Below are 14,934 nucleotides of genomic sequence, written 5' to 3'. Positions count from 1 at the left end.
AGGAGCAAAAAGAAGGTCGACAGCCAAACTTTAAGGCGACTGTGGTTTTTATCATCTCACGGATGTCTAGGACAACCTGTAAGAGAAGAGCTGGCCAGAGCTGGTGGCGCACACCTTTAATCCCAGCACTTGGGAGGCAAAGGCAGGTGGATCTCTGAGTTCGAGGCCAGCTTGGTCTATGGAGTGAGCTCCAGGACAGCCAGGGCTACACAGAGAAACCCTGTCTCAGAAAATAAAAATAAAAACAGAGAGAGAAGAGCCATGCTGCTGCCTTGCCAACTGTAGCGATAGAGAGACAGTTTCTTAACATGTTAGCAGGCCTCACTGTCACCAGCATCCATGTATGTTGTGTATGTTGTATGTTGATCGAACAGGCGAGTAGTTTGAGCCTGCTGCAAGCGGTTGCTGGTATGGGAGGGGACTGGAAGGAACAGCTTCTACTCTGCGTGCTGAGCACTCTGGTACCAGGTTAGCTTGACTTTGCCTGAACGTCTTTTGTTGGCCCCTCCCTAGGCCACACCTCACTTTCTCAGGGCCCAGCAGGTGTCAACGTCACAGGTTGCATATTGCTAGCTCAGTTACCTTTCTTCTTTCTCTCCCTTCTCGGTCTTCAGACACAAAAATCTCACCGTGTATTCCTGGATGGCCTTGAACTTGCTATGTGGTCAGGTTGACCTCATACTTGCAGCATTTTTCCTGCTTCTGTTTCCCAAGTGCTGGGATTCCAGGCATGCACCTTCATTCACACTTGGCCGCCTGGGAGCTTCTTCCGGCTCCCAACTTACCCTTTCATCGTCTCTGGGGCTAAAACTGTTGGCTGTCTTAGCTTTTTTTTTGGTGCTGGTTTGAATGAGAATGGACCCCGGGCTCATGTGTTCGGATGCTAGTACGTAGTAGGTGGAACTGTTTGGGAGGGATTAGGGGGTGGGCCTTGGTGGAGGTGGTGTTGCTCCGTTGGAGAAGGGTGATTCACAGGGTGTTGGCTTTGGGGTTTAAAAGCCCAAGCCAGGCCCAGTTTCTCTCTTTTTTCCTTCAGCTGGTGGGTCTAAGCTCTTAGCTACTGCCTGCCTGCTGTCATGTTCCTGCTGTGATGATCGTAGACTCTAACCCTCGAACGGTAAGCAAGCTCCCAATTACATGCTATCCTGTATAATTTGCCTTGGCCTGGACTCAGGCCTCCTTGAATATCTGGGGAAGAAGCCTTCAGCCCTGTTCTTCTGGAATTGGTTTTTGCAGTCTCGATGGTTCAAATGTATGCCGGTCATCTGTGGACAAGGAGGGTGTGGGATTATCAAATCAGCCTCAGGTAAGAACTCCTACAAGGAAATTTTCAGCGGATTCCGTGAATGCCAGAGCAGTGTGGTTAAACAAAACAAAACCCTGGATGATTTGCTCCAGAAAATGTGATCCTAAAATTCAACGATTTGCCTTCTATGGAGTCACAATTAGTCTCCTCTACCTGAAATAAGTCCTGGAACTCTTTGCCTAATAGAATATGACTGAATTGTTGCATAATTAATTGTACATGTTTCTGGGTCTAGGCCTTAAGAACCTGGTGGTCTTTACTTCTTGTGTCCCGATCTCTGCCACAATGCTATGAGGGAAATAAACAGCTTCCTGGGAAGGTCACATGTCCCTGCTGATGGTAGCAGCAGAGGTCCAGCTACAGATGTGAGTGTCTGAGTGTTTCCATGGCTTGGGCTCTTGGTCTTTTATGTCCTCTTGCTGTTACAGCATGTAGATAAGATACTGAGCTGGGGGCTGGAGAGATGGCTTAGCGGTTAAGAGCATTGACTGCTCTTCCAGGGGTCCTGAGTTCAATTCCCAGCACCCACAGGGTGGCTTGCAGCCATCTGTGTAGTGAGATCTGGCTGCCCTGTTCTGACCTCCAGTGATACATGCAGGCAGACGCTGTATAATAAACAAGCAAATAAATAAATAAATCGATGCTGAGAACTGCTGGAGCTTCCTGAACTATGAGATTCTAAGATGCTGAACTTTGAGGTGTTTCATCACACTGCTGAATCTCCCTAATTCTGGATGTCACCACCAGAGAGAATGAGAAACCCCTGGGCCTCTCAAGTGTTTCCCATCCTTTATAAATGGGGGGTTAGAATATCTTATGTCCTTAATGAGGCTTTGGGAGCATGGGGTCAATAAAGAAATAGAGGGAGGAGTGGCCGCAGAGATGAGCCCCAGGGAAACACACAGTCCGCAGGCGTTTGGAGAAGCGACTGAACTTTGCACAAGGAGCAGTGCCTGGGTCTGTCCTGTTGGGGGGGATGGGCCAGTGGTCATGATGAGGGTTGACCTGCCTAGACATACAATCTCCTCACATTGGTTGCATTTGTGAGGTTGTTTCCAGAGAGATTTGTCGGGAGAGAATACCTGCCCTGAAAGTGGGTGTCTTAGTCTGTGTTCTATTGCTGTGAAGAGACACCGTGACCACAGCGACTCTTGTAGCAGAAAGCATTTAACTGGGGCTTACTTTCAGTTTCAGAGCGTTAGTTAGTCCCTTACCATCATGGCAGGGAGCAAGGCGTGATGCTTGCAGGCAGAGGCGGTGCTGGAGAAGGAGCCCAGAGTTCTACATCCAGATCTGCCGGCATCAGGAAGAGACAGACAGAGGGCAAGCCCCACTTGGGCTTCTGAAATCTCAAAGCCCATTGCTCCAGCAAGGCCACTCCCTTGATTCTTTCAAATAGTGCCATTCTCTGGGTTCTCTGGTGACCAGACATTCACCAGAGACGCACCAGTCTGTGCGTCTATGGGGGCTGCTCTTATTAAAAACGTTACACTGGGTAGCACTATCTTCACGAGCTGGGGTCCGGAACAAAGTCAAAAGGGAGAAAGAAGGCGGCTAGGTGACCAGAGCTCTAGCATCCCCCCCCCCGCCCCAGCTTCAGGAGCGAGCCAGTCATCGCCCGAACCACCTCCTCTTCCTGCAGGCGTGCCCACACCTGCCACCATGTCTTTTGTGATGGAAGGTATCCCCTGGATTTTCAGCCAGAATAAACCTTCCCTCCCTTAAATTGCTTTGTTAGATGTTTAGTTACAGGAATGTGAGAGGTGACTGCTGGGCTAGTAGGCCACTCACCTACGCTGGGCTCAGTCTTCAGCCTCATTGTAGAAAGATCTTTCCCCCAGGTCCCCAATTTTCCTTTCTGCTTATCCAGTGGGCAGAGATATCACAAATTTATTTCCATTCCGAGGAAAGTTACATCATGAGCAAAACAGACTTGTAGATTTTGTTAGCATCTACAGTTCAAGGACAAGCATTGCACATGGAAAGAGGACAAGTCAGCTGTGGTGGCAAATACTTTACTCCTCAGCACTCTGGATACAGAGGCAGACGGATGTCTAGATCTCTGTGAGTTTGAGGCCAGCCTGGTCTATATAGTGAGTTCCAGGACAGCCAGAGCTACATAGTGAGGCACTGTCTTGAACCTTGCCCTCTCCAAAGGAGAAGATGGCATATGGGAAGAGAAGACATGTGAGAGAGATATGTCTTGCGACTGTGAAACCAGCCCTAAGCCTAACCTTTATTTCTTCTCTCTCTCTCTCTCTCTGTCTATGTATCTCTCGTGGGTTTTTTTTTTTTTTTTTTTTTTTTTCTCACAGCTTTTATAAGAGGAAGGCTTTGCCATTTCTCTGAGCCTCACTCCCTGGGGACAGGATTGCCATTTCCCCATGGATTTGAGCCTGGGGTCCTTGACATAGCTGTGCCCATGTCAACAGTCTGCTCTAATTGGGTGTAAAGTCCCCTAGAAGGAAAAGCTACAGCGGAGATGAAGTTCTCAGTTAACTTGAATCAAAGAGGATGCTCTTTCTGACCACTTCAGAGTCATTTCTAAATGCATGAGCACATCAGTTTATTTCAGAACCACTTACTGTCCAACCACTTGCTGCTGAATGCTGGGACTGCAGAAATGGATGAGGCAGAGCCAGCCCACAGCAATGCACTGTTTGGCAGAAGACAGGCGAGAAAACAAACAATGTTTGCAATGTCAGAGAAGAGGGAACCAAGAGAAAGAGCGTGGCTTACCTAAAGGAACGAGACGGCTTCTCCGGGAGGGGAGGCATTTTCTGAATGGCATTGTTCATGTCTGTTCAGCGGGGGTGAAGGGACTATGGATTGCAGGGAGATGGAAAGGCTTGTGGAAAGGAAGGGAGGCAGGAATCTTGCTCCCCTGGTGACGGGCATGTAGTCATTTGAATCATAGAAAATTTTGAACGGGGCCTAAGCAGCTAGATCGAAATCATTAATCACGCAGTGGTGCTCACTTAGGGAGAAACCCACAAATTTAGTTTGAGATAGCTGCTGGAACTGCGAAGTGAGAAAGGAGCGTGGGAAACGTTTTTGGGAGGCAAATGCACGGTCCACGTTGTATCACAGGAGTCTTACCACATGCCAGGCTCTATTTCGAGAGCTTCGCAGGTATTGCGCCTATGCGTATGTTACCACATTTTGTCTCTTTGAACATTGTGAATCAATGGATAAGGTGATAGGCCCACAATACTCTCACTGGCTGAGTTGGGTTTTAAAATATGACTGAAATCACAGGCCCTCAGACATTTTCCAGGCAGACCAACGATACGAAGAAGGAACACTGGAAAAGAATAATGCCATGGGTAACTTTGTCAGAACACTGTAATGGTTCTATTTCTAGACTTATATTATTTTTGGTGCCATTTATTTAAAGTGCCTAGTTCATAGATTTTTAACTAGGTTGATGTTACCTGGCCATACCTAACCCACATCAAAACCAGGACGAATGAACAAGGAATTTGAGTTTTCCATTACTCAAAGAAACAAAACCAAAAAAACCCCCAAGGATCTAGGACACTGTTTTAAGACGATCCTCGTTTGTGGCTCCAACGATTTCCACACAATTTTTATTTATATTTACTTTTATTTTTTTCCCCCTGGTGGAGAACGAGGCAGGGGCACCCCACCGACTCCGCAGCGGAAAACAGGTGCCGAGGGCTCAGGTTGTCACGTTGAGCCTGGCGAGCCAGTCTCCTCCCCCTCCTCCCTCCTCGGGTCTAGAAAGGTGCAGGATCCGCCGATGCGTGCGTCGCACCGCAGCGGAACGGACGCGGGATGGTCGCGCGTCCCCGGCTCGGCAGAGGCGGTTAGTGAGCGAGCCGGGGAAGGTAGGAGGAGAGAGGGTCTGGGCACAGACAGGCAGTGCGCTGCAGGGCGGAGAGCCGCGGGCGCGGGGAGAGGCTGCCAGGCGGGTGCTGGAGCGCCTTTGCGGGCGCGGGGCGGGGCGGTGCCGGGTGCTCTGTGCGCGCTGCCCGCAGCGGCCCCGGAGGAGTCGTGGGGCCCCGACCCCGCGGCGTGCGTGCGCCCCGGGGACTGCGGGGGGTCTGGCGGCCACCAGGGGGCGGGAGGTGCGCGGCGAACAATGGCCGCTCGGCCGCGGCGGGGCGGGGTGCAGCGAGAGCGCTGGCGGGGGCGCGCGGCGGGCGCGGGGGCGCGCGGCGCGGGCCCGGGAGGGCGCGGCGGGAGCGCAGGGCGGCGGGCGGAGGCGGAGGCGGGGGGCGGGAGCCGGCGGCGGCGGCGGCGGCGGCGGCCGAGCGGGGTCCGTTCTCGGGAGCGCTCGCCAATGTGGAGCCGTCTGCCGGGCGCCCGCAGCCCGCAGGTAAATCCCGGTGCGAGCGGCGCCGCCAGGCCCGACCTCCGCCAGCCGGCGGCTTCCGAGGCGGAGCGCGGGGAGCCGGCAGGGCTGTCCCCTCGCGGCCTCGCTCCCGCGCCACCCTCGGCCGCCCTGGGGGAGGGGAGCGGGCCGGGGCGCAGGGGAGGGCAGGGGAGGGCGGGCAGGGGCGGGGTGGGTGTGCAGCCGGGGCCGCAGGTGTCCGAGGGGCGGGGCGCGGCGGGGCGGGGCGCGGCGGGGCGGGGCGGGGGCGCCGCCGGGGCCTCGGGTCGCCCGCGGTGGCTATTTCTGTAAAATGGGCAAGTGGCGAATGGCGCAGCTCGCCGGGATGGGGAAGGGGGGTGGGGCCGAGGGGACAGAAATGCAGCCTATGGCAAGCGAGTTCCGCCGAGCCTCCGGCGCACCGGCACCGCGGCGGCTCGGCTCACCGGCGTGGTTGGCGAGGGTGACCTTGCCGGGGCGCGGGGAGCCGGGTGACACACAAAGCTCGGCTGCAGGATCCGCCGTGAGGGCTGGCGCTCGGGTCTCCGTGGGGTCCCTGTGCGGTGGGGGAATGGGGCAGGGTGAGGCGATTGAACCGGGAGACCTGAGTAGGGGGTGGGTAGGGGAGCCTGGTTGGGCGAACGTGCCCAGCGGGTGGAGGGTGGGGGGCGAGGTCTGGAAGTCCCTGCAGTTATTAGGTACAGGATTTCGCATTGTGATCCGTTTCCATTATGGATCCCCTGTGCCACCCCTCAGAAGCTTAACTTACAGAGTGACGATGGAGCATCCAATTACGGTAGACTAGGCAGTAATGCACTGAACAGTCTAAAAGGGCATGCATCCTGCAGAAATGACTCAAAGTATCCTTTAAATGTATCCCAGTAACGGAAAACCTTTATTATTGAGTGCTTGGCCTCAGTGTTTGGGAAGTTTGTTGATGCCTACATGGATGGTAACACTGTCGAATCCTTCAGTTAGGATGTTTCTTTCTCATCCTTTCTTAAGACGATTCAAATATACTGTCATGGATAGAACCGTAGTGGAAAAGTACAATTCAGTAAAAAAGAGAAAAACTAAGACTCTGCTAGATTGTCTTTAAATGTAGCAAGTCTATATCCTAATTTACTGGAAACTCGAAATGTCGCTTGATTGTGGATTTGCAGCAGGCCTGTGTTAAATGTGCAAGTCAGGCAATGCTCAAATGCATGCTTGGTGTGTGTGTGTGTGTGTGTGTGTGTGTGTGTGTGTGTGTGTGTGTGTTTGTTAGGGGGCACAGTGTCAGTCCCGGACACCTCTGTCTTCATGTCATGACATGGCAGTGGTATGGGAAAGTTACTTCTGCATGATGTTTAGCTGTGGTGAGTTGTTCAGATACAGTGTATCATTCCACACAAATTATTGCTTTTCCTTGAGAAACAGTATTTTTTATTTGTGAAAATGTTTCGATACAGTCCAACTAGGTAAATTTCAGGTGGCAGTATAATTTTTAACTTCCTATTTGGAAACAACTTGAGCTTTCAGGAAAGTTGCAAGAATAAGTAAGAACAATACAAAGAACATCCTTGTAACTTTTATTCAGATTACCTGTTAGTTACTGTTAGGCCCGTTTATTGTTTACTTTCTGTCATACACACAAGCTCTCCCCCCACACACACTATTTATGGGTAAGATAGGTATATAACCCCTTGCTTCTACATACTTCAACCTGGAAAATGGTTGGATTTTGTAATTTATCTTACTTGGCCTGCCTGGGAAGAACAATGCCTGCTTTTATTTATTTGTTTATTTATTCATTTTACAGGATTACAGAAGTAAGATAGGACTGTCCTGGTGGCTCAGTGGGTAAAGATGCTCTTCACCAAGTCTGTACACACTTGTAGGGGTCAGAGGGCAACTTGTGTCAGCTGACTCAGGTCACCAGATTTGGTGGCACATGACTGGGGACTTGAGAGCCGAGGCTTTAAGAGTCAGTTGTCTCTGCGTCATGTAGGGATCTGGGGTGAAATTCTCGCAAGCTGTCCTCTGACCTCCATATCCCCACTGTGGCATTTTAATGTCCCGCCCGTGTGTACACATGTAAATATCTAAAATAAAAAGGATAGTGATGAAATTTTAAATGCAAAAGCAGCAACGTGCCCTAGAATGAGTAGTTGGTGAAGATACTGGAATTGTTTTTGTACCTAACTTCTTCAATGGGTTTTAATTAAAAATTATTTTATGTGCATGTATGTATTTGTCTGCATGGAAATGTATGCACCATGTCACTGGATCCCTTGGAACTGTCGTTACAGACTATTGTAGCTGCCCCATTAGTTCTAGGAGTCAAAGGCCCAGGGCCTTTGGAAGAGCAGTCAGTGCTTAACCACTGAGCGCTCTCTCCAGCCCCATCATTAGTATTACAATTCCTTGTGGTGCTGGAGCTTGGACCCAGACCCTCCCATAAGCAAGGAAATCATTAGTAGTGGGCTATATGGTAGTCTGACCCCATCTCTTGCTATTATTATTGTGTGTGATATGCTCTTCTGGGTAGCTTAAGTTATCCCTGAGCTCCCAGTCTCTTCCACCTCAGCCTTCCCTGCACCACCGCCCACTGTACCTAGCCATTTCTTCATTTCTTTTATGCTGAGTGCTTTATTTAGATTCCTGGAAAGAAAACTGTCTATTGATAATGTGATGTCCAACTATCTGTCAGAACCAGACTGCATGGAGACATGTGCTGTGCGATCAGTCACATTGAAATATTGTGTTTCGTAGCTGCTCCAGAAAATATTAGAGGAGTTCCATCCATAGTAATTATGGGTTAATGTTCGTATCATTGGTCAACTTTGAATATTTTCCCAAAGTTTTATATAGCTGCCCTAGACATTAAACATTTGATGTTTAGTTGCTGTTGTGGAGACTTGTAACCCAGGTTTCCATTGTATTTGTTATGGAGCCAAGGATAACCTTGAATTGATCCTCCTGCCTCTACTTCCCAAGTGCTAGGGTTACAGGGTTGTCACTACAGTCTTTGACTTCAGCCCAGAAAAAAAAAAAAAAATGTAGGAAGGCAGATCTTTCAAAGAGAGGACTTTGAACCCATCTGAACTGGGTGTCAATCACAGCAGTGTGCATGTGGCTACTTGTAGGTAATCCAACCTCTAGAGAAATGGAGATAGAATCTCCATCTCAAAGTGAGTATAAAAATGGCAAAGTGTGGCTTGTGTCTGGCAGTGGTCCCCCACCCATTTCTTGGTTTTAACTGGCGTAGTTGAGTAAACTGTGTGTTCAGAAACTCACTGGCTTTTAGGAAATATTGACATTTATAATTGGACTTCCTTCAATTTTTTTTTTTGGAGCGGTATCTGCTTAAAAATTGAAATGAAAAGTTTTTAAAAACTAAAAAATTTAAAAGATTTATTTACTTAATATATTTTGTCTGTGTGTATGGGCACCATGTTTGTGATTGGTACCTGAGGAAGAAGGTATTTCCCCTCTCCACAGCCCCCCCCCAACTAAAGTTATGTGAGATGTCTTGTGGTTGCTGGGACCCAGGTTTTCTGCCAGAGCGTCAAGTATTCTTAACCAGGAAACCACCATTTTAAAAAACAATTTATTTAACTTTATGTGCATTGGTGTGAGATCCCTGGAATGGGAGTTACTGACAGTTGTGAGCTGCCATGTGGGTGCTGGGAATTGAACCCTGGTCTTCTGGAAGAGCAGCCAGTGCTCTTAACTGCCGAGCCATCTCTCCAGCCCCTAGGGAATCACTATTTTAAAGTATGAACTCCACAAATTCGTTAAGAGTAAGAAGCTTTGGATTGATGCTTACTTTTGTGTCGTTTGTAGTCTATCAGCGAGGACAGCAAAAGTGATATGTGACTAGAGTGGCTACCATTTGTAGGATGGGCTCTGATATAAATTGTTTATAAATGTTTATACCGTTTCTTAAAACTGTATTTATTGAGGATTACATATGTGTAATTTACCATGGGCAAATCGTGATAAAAGTGACTGTCAAATCACAGATACAGTTTGGACCGCGCCTTCCTTGTGAGCTGCAGGCTTCCCTCATCCTGTCACCTGCCTGGACTGTTTCCCTTTGGTAGCCTAGAATCTGGAACTTTCTGTCCTCATGTGCCCGACTGTAGGGTATTTTGGGGTACATGTGCCTGGGTTTCTGTAGTAGTGCTTAGTCATAATGAGATTGAACTGTAGCTGGGAACTCTTTTGACCTAGGATGAAGAGGCAGATTTTATGAACCACAGACAACATACAGCTGCTGTGGACCTTTTTGATATGTCTTGACTTTTAAAAATCATGATGTTTAAAATGCAGGACAGGAAACTGGACATATCTTTAAAGAATCAGCCTTAAAGGTACATGCTATTCTGAAATTCTGAACTGTCCATGGTATAGTTATAAATTTTTTTTTATTGATGTAAATTTAATACAGGTAGCTTGTTTGATGAAAAATGAATAATTATAGAATGGTAATCAATTAACAGTGTTATTATTAGACAGGTATAATAACTTATTTCAGTTTATGTAGCTCATAATTGTGAAAGAGGCTTATAGAACATACCCGTTTAAGTGAATGCATGTTTTCATTTAAAAATAGCTGTTCATATGTGTACTTTATATATATGAGTGTTTTGTATGCATGTCCATTTGCACACCAGAAGGGGCCACTGAATCTCATGGGACTACAGTTATAGATGGTTGTGAGCCGCCAGGTGAGGGCTGGGAACCGAACTCAGGACCTCTGGAAGAACAGCCAGTGCTCTTAACCACTGAGCCATCTTTCCATTCCTGGTGTTTTTATTTTTGTAATGTCAGAAATACCTTATGTATATCAAGATTAGAATATAAGAGTGTACCTTAGTATAGCTTATGTCAGAATGTACCTCAGTATAGCTTACTTCCTGAAGTCACCCACATCACCACACTCTAGTACTGAAGGAATACATATAGGTCTGTACATAAAAATAATAAATATTTTACTTTTCAGACTTATACCTTCATCTTGCAGAAGAATTTTTCTTTTTTTTTTTTCAAAAAAATAGGTTAAATTAATTTTTAATTTTTTTTGAATGTGAGTGTTTTACCTATCTATGTACCTCACAAGAGTGCAATAGCCTCAGAGGTAAGAACAACCGTGTCAGATGCCCCGAGACTAGAGTTACAGATGGTCGTGATTGTCTTGTGGCTGCTGGGAACTGAACCTGGACCCCTCTGTAGGAGCAGCAAATGCTCCAGCCGCCCCAGCCCCAAGCGAATTATTTCCATTCATAAAGGAAGTTGATTGGGTTTGTATGTTTAGTTATAGCTTGTATATTTTAACACCATTTGAGGAATGCTGCACCTTAAAGAATCTGACATCTGTACAGAACACACGCGCACGCGCGCACATGCGCAGTCTCATCCCCCCCAATTTCTCTCATTTCCCAGGACCCTCTCAGTGCTTGCCCTTTCTTCATGTTTTCCCTCCTCCTGCACTTCTTCCTCTAACCCACGGCGTCCAATTAGTGCTTTCTGCATGGCAATGGGCATGGGCGACCATACTCCCAAAGAAAAATGACTCTTCCACCGCGGCAACCGGCTGTCAGCTGCCAGCAGCTCCTCGGGGAGAGGTGGGGTCTCAGAGTCCCTTCCTTCCCCATCCATGCTGGAATAATTGACCGGCTTGGCCTTGGACAGGCAACCCTAGCTGCTGTGGGTTCATGATGCGGTGACTGCCATGTCCAGGGCAGCGTTTTGGAGCCATCCTCCCTCCTGCGCCTTCTTCCGTGGCTCTCCCCGAGCCCTGGGGTTGGTACAGATGTCCCTCTCAGTACTGCTATCCCACGTGCTGTCACTAACCCTCAGCACTTTGACCAGATATGAGCCTCTGTAATGGTAACGTTTTAATTAGCGTCAGAATTTAGAGAGAAATGTGGAAGTTTTAGAATTTATCTCTTTGGAATCCTAATATTTTTCATTTGCTTGTACTGAACAGGGATTTTTATTTTAGGCTGATACTCCAAAGTCCCAAAGCAGTGTTGAAATTTAGAGTTGAATTGCTGGCATGTCTTACTGTTGTAGCATAAAATTATCCCAGACTATAAGGGCTTAAATCAGGAACATGATGTTGCAGTTTCTATGGCTAAGCTTCCTTTGGTCTCTTTTTCCTTCCTTCCTTCCTTCCTTCCTTTTTCTTTTCCTTCCTTCCTTCCTTCCTTCCTTTTTCTTTTCCTTTTTCCTTCCTTCCTTCCTTTTTTTTCCTTTTTTCCTTCCTTCCTTCCTTTCTACCTTCCTTCCTTTTTCTTTTCCTTTTCTTTTTCTGAGACAGGGTTTCCCTGTGTAGCCTTGGCTGCCCTGGAACCAGATCAGGTTAGCCTTCAATTCAGAGACTTCTCTGCCTCCCGGTGCTGGGACGGAAGGTGTGTGCCACCATGCTCTGCCCTCTCTGGTCCTATGTCTGAGTTTGCCTGCAGACTTTGCATTGGGGCTGCCATCACGTCTAGAGCATGACTGGATGTACTTTTCCATGCATTTTGGTGTTTGTGGATTGAAGGCCTTGGTCTTTGCTGGCTGTTGGCACTTCCTTCTATCACTTCTTTGCCGTGTTTGCCTTTCCAAACAGTAGCTTACAATAGGTGTCTGGCTTCCCTCCGTGCAGATGAGCAAGAGATTGGTGCGTCTGAGACCCATACAACCGCATCGCAGAAGTGACGTGGGCTTATTTCTGATGTCTTGTATTTGTTAGATGTTGCCTACCGCTCTTACTTTTTAAAGGGTAAAGAGGGGATAGTGGGGTGGGGGGGGGGGTGACTTGAAGACATAATAATTTGACCAGGGCTCAGAAAGTGATCTGACTGAAAGTAAAAATTGCCAGTAGCCAGGCCTTCTCTGAATATCATTCCCTTAGAAAAATTGAAAAACAGAAGATAAATTAAAAAAGAAAATACAGATGCTGAGATCACTTGTGAGAAATGTTTTAGAATCTCAAAGTAATTGTGTGTATGCCCACATGTAGGCACATGCGTGCGTGCATGTAAGTGCGCGTGTGAATGGTGGCCAGAAGATGATGATGTTGGGAAGCTTGCTGCGTTACACTGTGTAGGATGTCCCACTGAACTGGGAGGTTGCTGTTTCTGTCTAGGCGGGCTGTGAGTGCTGGGAACCCACCTCAGCATCGTTACCTCAAGTACTGGGATGACAGCTTCAAATGGCTGTGCCCGACTTTTTACCTGATGCTGGGCATCTGAGCTTAGGCCATCATGCTTCCGCAGCAAGCAGTCTTACCCACTGCCCTTATCTCCAACTTAACAGTAATTTGGGATTGACTCCAGTTTGCACTTTGAGAAAGTGATGAACCAACAGGTGTGTGCATATGAGTGTATGTACCTTTGCTTCTGAGGGCAAAGTCAACCTTACACCTTTCCGACAAAAATTTCTGCCTAAGTGGTGAGATTTAACCTTTTTGCTGTGTTGCTTAGTAATATTTGTAATGGCAGGTGCTGGTACATTATTTATATTTTATGTGAATTTTCTCATTATGAGAGCCCATGCTTTATTTATTTATAAATCTGTGTTTTCCTCCCTTCCTTCGGCATCTATTTAAAAATTAAATATAGAAGAGATTTACCACATGAAATGAATCAGAACCAAGGTGTCAGTCCCGAAAGGAAAGCCGCATTTAGCAGTGGGTGGGTGTATCATAATAGAGATTTAAAATAGCATTTCTATTTATGTGTATGGATATGTGCACACCAGTGTGGGGTGCCATTGGATGCCAGAGGGGTTGGATCCCCATGGAGCCGGTGTTACAAGTGTTTGTGAGCTTCACGTGGGTGCTGGTAACTGAACTCCAGTCTCCTACAAGGGTGGTGTGTGCTTTTAACTGCTGAGCTACCTCTCCCAATGCCAGCAACTTTATTTCTTAAAGCAAACTTTATGTGCATCCTCTTTGTACTGATATAATAGAAGCAAATACCCATGTAGGTAATTGTACATATTATTTTTATAACATTAGAGAGAGAGAGAGAGAGAGAGAGAGAGAGAGAGAGAGAGAGAGTATGTGTGTCTTGAGGGGACTGGGTTAGAGTTGTTTAAACCCTGACTGGGGGAAGAGGGGTTATATGTTAAATAGTGCTCTGAAGCGTCCAGCATTGCAGACAGCTTCCCTTTTGCTTGGATTGTGTAAGAATTCTAGAACAAGAAGGAACTTAAGGTTTAGCAGGCTCAATTGGCACTGCTTGTTATGGTGGCCACTAGTCATGGGTGTTTCCTGAAGTTGAAATTAACATTCAGGAAAATTAAACATTGGTTTCCTTGGTTGTGCTGGCCACATTTTATGTACTCACATACATGGGTGCTGGGTTGGGTTGCACAAATACAGGCATTTTAGTCGTCATACAAGTTCTGTAACAATCTGGATGACTCCATTTTGTGTTGATTTTTGTTAAGAGCATGTCACTGGAATGACTAAGTTGAACCTTATTTCTTAATTTTCATTTTCCAGTTTTTTGGAGCCGTGAGGGATACAGCAGTTTGATCAGTATTGTCTTAACATGCTTCAAATAAATCAGGTGAGTTTGTCCTAAGGCATGTCGTGTTGACATGGTGCTTTGACCATAGACTGTGGGGCATTGTAACTCAGCTCTCTGTAACCGGACCCCGATTGAGTTCCACCCTGCATGAACGCCATTGTGAAGAACAGGCTCCTCAAAGGGGACAGTGGTAGACCTGAAAGCTGATATATCCAGGACAAAGTTGATCTGTCTCTCCTGATGTCACATCCCTCCAGGATGTGTGGGTGTGTTCAGAACAACCATGGTCACGGGCTCCGAAGTGCATCTCTTAACAAACTGTGGCGTGTAGTACTGTGGCCTCACGGAAACAAGCCGTTTTCCTTAGGTCCTGGCATCCTCTGTGACCTACATACATTAAAAGTTCCCTTTCTTGAGCAAATAATACAATATTGTAGCTCCACTATTATAAAATATTCCTTAGCTCCTTTTGTTTGTGAGTCAAAATAGAAGTGATTATTGTTTTCTGTGATTTAACAGCACAATCCCTCCGCTCCCCTCCATACCCACTTAGTGACCTCCAAGCTCATTGGCTTAGGCCTTTCTGAGCTAGAGTCATACTACAGTTACCCAGCATGTCTTCACACATCACAAACTTTATGTCTGAAAACCTCATTCCTGGGTTGGACAAGGTCATTCCAGCTCGTGGGCCTGTTCTGCATAGGCTGTCATGGACTGTACTGTCTACCCCTCATTCACTTGGGTTTACTTGATCATGAGTCTAGTAAGTCACAATACCC

General features: G+C 47.2%; 1 protein-coding gene across 7 annotated transcripts in view; it reads left to right on the top strand.

Moving 5' to 3' along the window:
* Positions 1–5,066: 5,066 nt before the first annotated feature.
* Positions 5,067–14,934, top strand: part of Stau2 (staufen double-stranded RNA binding protein 2) — a 204,075-nt gene continuing 194,207 nt past the window's right edge. For 2 of the 7 annotated variants that reach the window (XM_051196439.1, XM_051196403.1), the window contains exons 1-2: positions 5,568–5,648; positions 14,128–14,194. Coding sequence is in view for 3 of the 7 variants with exons in the window: in XM_051196414.1 (XP_051052371.1) it covers positions 5,613–5,648 (36 nt within the window). In the remaining 4 variants the exon portion in view is untranslated. Of the gene's footprint in view, positions 5,158–5,555; positions 5,649–14,127; positions 14,195–14,934 lie in introns of those variants that run through there. The other 5 variants (XM_051196450.1, XM_051196414.1, XM_051196430.1 and 2 more) reach the window with 4 other exon arrangements.

Source organism: Phodopus roborovskii, unplaced genomic scaffold (genome assembly GCF_943737965.1).
Source record: "Phodopus roborovskii unplaced genomic scaffold, PHOROB, whole genome shotgun sequence".
In the NCBI taxonomy this organism is placed as follows: domain Eukaryota; kingdom Metazoa; phylum Chordata; class Mammalia; order Rodentia; family Cricetidae; genus Phodopus; species Phodopus roborovskii.
Note: the sequence above shows the minus strand (reverse complement) of the source record. Positions and strands in the feature narration are given on the sequence as shown.